Genomic DNA, 6,304 nt, shown 5'->3' on the forward strand with positions numbered 1-6,304 from the left:
CATTAAGGAACAGCTAGTAGGTGACCTTGTTTTAATAATACATATATACAAAAATGCATATTCTCACCTGCCATACCGGACAGCTTAAAACAGCAGTCACCCAAGAGTCACCCTCACAAGGTGTTTTGGGATGACATGCAGTAGTTTTTCTTAAAATTCAAAGATACAGAGATATCAGTCCTGTTTCTTGCTCTTGCTGGGCAAATGTTACCAGGTTCTGGTGATGCAGATGCAATCCAGCCAAAAAGCCTCGTCATAGTCCTTCTTTTTCAAGCTATAAAATGCTTAAACTCAGGACAGAAGTGCAAAATTATGCAAGGAGGAAACAACCAGAGTTAGTCTGACTAATAGGGCACTGCTTCCATAGCAGCAGTGAAACAGCAGTGACCCCGTGCACTGGTCACTCTGCTGAAGCATCAGCCAGAAGACACTGAAACAGAAAGCTGCAGTGTGAGGGCAGCAGAGTCTACATTCAAAAGGCCAAGTATGTTACCATCTTTGCATGAGAGAGAGAAGTCTTATCCAGGAAACACCGAGCCTCCTGTTTAAGGCACAGATTGAGAAGCCCCAGAAGTTTGTCTCCCTATGATTTGCCTTTGTGGTGGAATATGCTGCACCCAAAAGCTCTGCCAACCTGGTCCTGTTACGGCGGCTGGTGGTACAATGGGTGGGGTAGCGTGGCATTCCCCCGGCAGTCCACATACTGGTAGTCTTCAAAAGCCAGCTGCTCTGAATGACACAGGTATGTGCAGGTCAGGGTCCCCCTGCAAGGTAAAAGCAGATCAGAACTGCACTTGTCACTGCACTGTCCCAGGTGAGACTTCTTGTAATGCAAAGGTCCCACGGTCAGCTCCCACTGCCACTCTGTTTTGTCTCTATCGTGTAGTCCCAGAACATGACAGTCAAGATACCCTCAGCTCAATTTCATGTGTTGGAGAGGAAAAGCATCTTTCAGACTGCATTAAAGAAAGCTTTACCAGATCACTACCCTCACAACAGATGTGTCAGCCATTCTAGAAATCCATTAAGACTTCCTACCCCAGCAAAGCCTGCTTTCTCCTGCCTTGCTCTTGGCAACTGCTGTGAGAACACTTGGAGGCAATCATCCACACACAGTCCAGGCTGAATAAGTCTGCCCCCAACACAAGGCAAGCAGGCATAATGAAACCACTCAGTACTTCCAGCTCTGGACCAAAGAATTACTTCCCAACAGCTACAATCAATATTCCAGAAGGAAGTTTGCCAGGCCAGCATGCCTCAAGCAACAGGGACAGCTTGAGCTGTCAGTCAGCCTGAATCCAGGAGACTTCTCAGGGCAGTGATGGAGAATTATCTCCTCCCCACACCTCAGCACACTGGTCTGGGTAACAGCACATTCACACTGCAAGCAGTCCTGGTCTTAAAGCTTTAACAGTGACTGCAGACCTTCTTGAAGGAAGTTGAGAAACAACGTAGGTGACATGGGCATTAGTTATAGCTCTGAACCAGACATCACTTACTGGATATGCAGCAGAACATTGTGAACTTTGACTTTTGTCCAGGTGCAAATGTTACTACAAGAGAAAAGAGAAAGTTAATTTCATAGGAGCTGCCTGCACTATGTGTCTCCTGTCCTCACTTACTCCATTGCTTCTCTGCTTCTCCAAAAAGGTCTGTCTTTGCAATGTTCTGATGACAGCTATGCAGGCAAAGTTCTTCAAGCACAGCAGTATCTACATCAGTAAAACGTGTTTTTGCTGGTGTAACTCTAACTGTGGATCCAGTAAGCGTGGGCCTCACAAATATGCAATGCACAGAAGCTTTGGTTGCTATAAACTTCTTCACAGAGTTTGCTGGTCATCTGCAGAGAAACGCTGCTCACAAATTGAGCTCTTAAAGTTAACAACCTAGACATCAAATTGATTATCATCCCTTACTCATCAGAATGCACAGAAAATGACATTGTTGAGCCAACACTAAGCAGAGAATACCAATAAATAGAAAAGGAAATGAGTTTAAAACAGATATGCCAGACCTATATCCAGATCAGCTCCACAGATTAAACTGAGAAGGGGACACTCACTCAGCTTTGCTCTACAGACAGGACCAGCACAAGAAATCTAGTCATGAAAAGCCTATAAGCATTAATGTCACTCACTAGTCAAGGGAAGAAATCTTCAAGAATTACTCACTAGGTGTTTTCGTCCAATATCCTACTGGCCACCATATAATAGATCTGCAAATGTGAACAGAAGAGAAAGCAGGAAATACACAAGAACTACAGTTATGTCTGTATACAATTCAGAGAGCTGAAGTGGGGAGAACTGGACTCTCACCAGGCGTCTGAACCTGAATTTCAAGATCTAGACTAACAACTGTTAACAGTAAGTAAGAAAACAGAATCAGAAATTAGATCTAAAAGGACCTTAAAAAGGCCATCTAGGCCACACACCCGACCTTTACACCAAGAATGGATCAGCTGTGCTCAAACTGTTCCCACCAGGGTTTTGTCTAACATGTTTATAAGCTTGCCATCATTTTAAGGCAAGCACACAACCCAGCCCACTACCCAAAGAGTAGACAGACATTCCATGCCGAGGAACATATTATCTTCAAACTCAGCAACACGTAAATTCTTACAACACCCCTTCCCAGAGTGGGATGTGGGAAGCTGCACCTGGAAGAGCTTTGAGTATTTGCCAGACAGATGACAAGGGAGTGGATTAAGCACCTCCCTGTCCAGGACATCCAGATTAGTTTAGGAGAAAATGCAAGAAACAGCAAAACTCACCTGGCTGCTCTGCAAAGGACTCATATTTAGCAGGGTTTTCATGGTGGTCTTCCCTACTACTAGAGACTGGTGCAAAACCTCTATGTCTAGCTGCACAACAGTGACCAGGTAGAAGTTGTTATTAGTTATGTTCAGCACATTCTAGGGAGAGACATAAGCAAACAAACAAAAAAACCCACAATAAAACACAATTCAGCTTGCAGCAGAGTCATATGTTACTGTTGAAAAGCTCCTTTAAATATATCCCTGCTACGACCCTAACAGCAACACTGGACCACATTACCCCTTCCAAATCCTCAGACGTACATCCAGCCTGACCACAAAGGAACATATGCTGCAGTGTCTCCCACAACAGTCAAAGGGTGTCCCCTGGCAGCAGCTCAAGGATGCAAAAGAAAAAGGGTTCCCAGAATTAGTGCTGCTTCTTCACAGCCCCTCTGGCTACACTGTGTGACTTGCTTGCTGGCAGCCAGGCCGGTCACACCTCTGATGTAGTAACATGTTCTGAACATTGATTCCATGCAGCCAGAGATGGTGTGAATGGCAAGACTAACTTCAGAGAGTGATTAGATAGTTAGCCTACACATGGAGTGGCACAGAAGATAAGCTGGAAGCCCTTCAGATCTACTCTTTGACTGTGTGCTGAGCACTTACCGTCATGTTGAGGTCTATACTAGTGGTGGTGGCACCAAAGCCAACGGCAGAGGCATTCAGTCCTGCAGGCAGCACAGTAATGGAACGAGGAAACAGGAAGAAAATACTGAGAGATGTTGTCAGCAGGCAGATTATCACAGCAAGACATACATAGAGTTTCCTGCAAAACAGCACCAGTGCCACAATTATTCTCTTGGTTTGTCAGCTGCAAAGCACCTGCAGTTCTGCTCCAGCTCAAAGGAAGGACACAATAAAAACCTGGGTGCCAGAAAACTGGGATGAGTACGTGCAGAACTATTTGCCAGCTACCAAATCACAGCAGAAGCAGGGTGGAGTCCCACACACTGACATGGTGCATTATAGTACAGATCACCAGACATCCCCAACAATCGCACACAGAAGACTGTCCAACATCTGCTATTGCTGAAAAGACACAGTAAACACCAAGCTCACTGAAAGTCAGAGCACAAAGAGCAAAACACCCAAAGGACTGAGGCTTTCCTTCATATGCAGAAGAAACATTCAAAAGATGAGAAAAGGGGAAAATTTAAGAGGACTTACGTTCGTCTAGGTTTCAGCCTCTGGTCACCATATGGAATCAGAGCCACCAGCTGCTTCTCTTGCTCTAAAAGAGGTGGCAGCAAGTCAGAGACCACACTAAGCACACAAGTAAATAAAGAAAACTGCATATCAGGACATTGCACAGCAGCCTAGTGTCCAGGGTAGGTGTTGAGTCATCACCTAGAAACAGCACTACCTACCTTCCCATCCACCCCCCCCAGCAGAGGCAGCCCACAGAAGTTACAAGTGAGCTGGAGGTACCAAGATAGGACATTCCTAGACTGGATACAATAAAGATCAACTGGTTCAACCAAGGTCTTTAGGGAGACACCAACCTCAGAAGGCTCAAAAAGCACTGACACAGCATCCAGAAGAATCACCTACCCCCAGGGATCCTTCCTGTTCCCTGACACGTTGGGCAGTTGACGTAGCTTCGACGTGCAACGCCCACCACATAGGACGCAGCAGAGTCATTGATACTGGCGTAACTGGCGATTTCATCTTCAGCATCCAGCTGCCTGGGTAAGATCAGTTTGCCTTCGCTCTCCTTTTCATCAGGCATTTTCCAGAACAGTGAAAGTTTTCCGCCCATGGTTGAAAGAAGAATTCTCAGCAGGCATCCAACACTAAAATGCATTAAGAAAACTGTCCCTGTGAACCAACCTCCACGAGCAGCACCATTAGCATTTATAGTAGATCACAGGTACCCTAACATTTAGCACATTTCTTAAAGCACAGCTCTGAAGTTGCTTTAAAAGCTGAGTTACTGCAAGTAACTCACTCCTTTAAACATTCAATCTTCTAGACACACTAGTCACAGGGAAAGCGTCCGAGAATGCCACCCTATAGACCAGCATACCAGAGTCATCTTTACCTCATAGTATTTGGTAAGAGAGGGGAACGCTGACTCAGAGCTCCTGAAGGTTTTGAGATGATGACATAGCCCAGAACTGCCAAGTTCTTGACTGGTCATTACTCACCTACATCCAACAGGGAACTCACCTGAACATCAAGGCCTTGACGTTCCCAATCGAGCACAGTGTTACTAACAGTAACCTCACTAAAATCAAATGGACCATGGACCAGTTAGAACAAGTCCAGAGGAGGCCACCAGGATGATCCGAGGGCTGGAGCACCTCTCCTATGAAGACAGGCTGAAAGAGTTGGGGCTGTTCAGCCTGAAAAAGAGAAGGCTTCAGGGAGATCTTATAGTGGCCTCCCAGTACCTGAAGGGGCTACAAGAAAGCTGGGGAGGGACTTTTCCTAAGGGCAGTTAATGACAAAACAAGGGGAAATGGGTTTAAGCTGAAAGAGGGGAGGTTTAGATGAGATATTAGGAAGAAGTTCTTCACTGTGAGGGTGGTCAGACACTGGAACAGGTTGCCCAAGGAAGTTGTGGCTGCTCCTCCCTGGAAGTGTTCAAGGCCAGGTTGGATGAGGCTTTGAGCAACCTGGTCTAGTGGAAGGTGTCCCTGCTGCTGGCAGGGGGGTTGGGACTGGATGAGCTTTAAGGTCTCTTCCAATCCAAACCATTCTGTGATTCTATGATTCTATGAAATACTGTTCAAACAGAACCCAAATATAAAATAACAGAATCCAAAAGTTAAAAATACAGCTGAACGAATTTTCCCAGGCTTCTGACGATCAAAAATTTTTACAGCACCTCCTAGTAATCCTCCCAAAGTATTAACGACACCAAGCTGAGGAAAAGCACCTGTGTTTCCATCACAAAGACATCAGCTGAACACAGCTTCCTACCTGTGCCAGTCTTTCCTCTCAGCAGTCTTGTTTCAGCAACTCAGATACAGGTAGGATGTTTAGCTTTGATAAACAGCAGCTTCCACATCTGCCCAGATGATCCCAAAGCTTTGCATGAGCCCTCAGGGCTCTATTACAAAACACACTGGGGATGGAAATCACTGTCTAGAGCCACCACGACAGAGCTGCAGAGCACAGGGCTCATTCCACAGCCCGCACACCTGGGCTACAACAGCCGGACATGGGCTGATTCCAGGGGCAGCCGCTGTTTTCCTTGCTGACAAAGGAAGATCCAGGATCTCGTGTAACAGCAGAGCCGGACAGGGCTGCAGCGCTGCCCGTTCAGCCCCAGAGCCACAGAGGGACCTTTCGGCAACCCAGAATATGGAATTTGCAAGACAATGCTTGGAGGTTCAGGGTAATTCAGTGTTCCCCACCCTCCTGCAGCATGCAGAGGGGAAGGGAAGGACAAAGATGCCTGAAGGATCTGGGCTTTTCTAACACAGGAAGGACTTCCTCATACTGCACCGCAAGTCCCCACGTCTGCAGTCCTGCAGGGCC

At 46.4% G+C, this 6,304-nt stretch overlaps 1 protein-coding gene across 1 annotated transcript; it reads right to left on the reverse strand.

The window, feature by feature from the left end:
- Positions 1-643: 643 nt before the first annotated feature.
- On the reverse strand, positions 644-4,577 carry TMEM106A (transmembrane protein 106A). Its single transcript, XM_010176077.1, has 7 exons — positions 4,370-4,577; positions 3,986-4,049; positions 3,425-3,584; positions 2,771-2,911; positions 2,172-2,215; positions 1,500-1,553; positions 644-764 (listed from the first exon to the last, which is right to left on the reverse strand). Exons 1-7 carry the CDS (start codon positions 4,575-4,577, stop codon positions 644-646), a joined length of 792 nt encoding a protein of 263 aa, XP_010174379.1.
- Between the last annotated feature and the right edge of the window lie 1,727 nt (positions 4,578-6,304).

Source organism: Antrostomus carolinensis, unplaced genomic scaffold, assembly GCF_000700745.2.
Source record: "Antrostomus carolinensis isolate BGI_N321 unplaced genomic scaffold, ASM70074v2 scaffold43949, whole genome shotgun sequence".
In the NCBI taxonomy this organism is placed as follows: domain Eukaryota; kingdom Metazoa; phylum Chordata; class Aves; order Caprimulgiformes; family Caprimulgidae; genus Antrostomus; species Antrostomus carolinensis.

Excerpts from the sequence above, each read along its gene's own strand:
- TMEM106A (XM_010176077.1), bottom strand. The coding sequence starts at position 4,577 with ATGGGCGGAAAACTTTCACTGTTCTGGAAAATGCCTGATGAAAAGGAG. Across the intron at positions 2,912-3,424 it reads GTATAGACCTCAACATGACG|AATGTGCTGAACATAACTAA; the intron begins GTAAGTGCTCAG and ends GTCTCTCCCTAG. Across the intron at positions 765-1,499 it reads AATGTTCTGCTGCATATCCA|GGGGACCCTGACCTGCACAT; the intron begins GTAAGTGATGTC and ends TTTACCTTGCAG.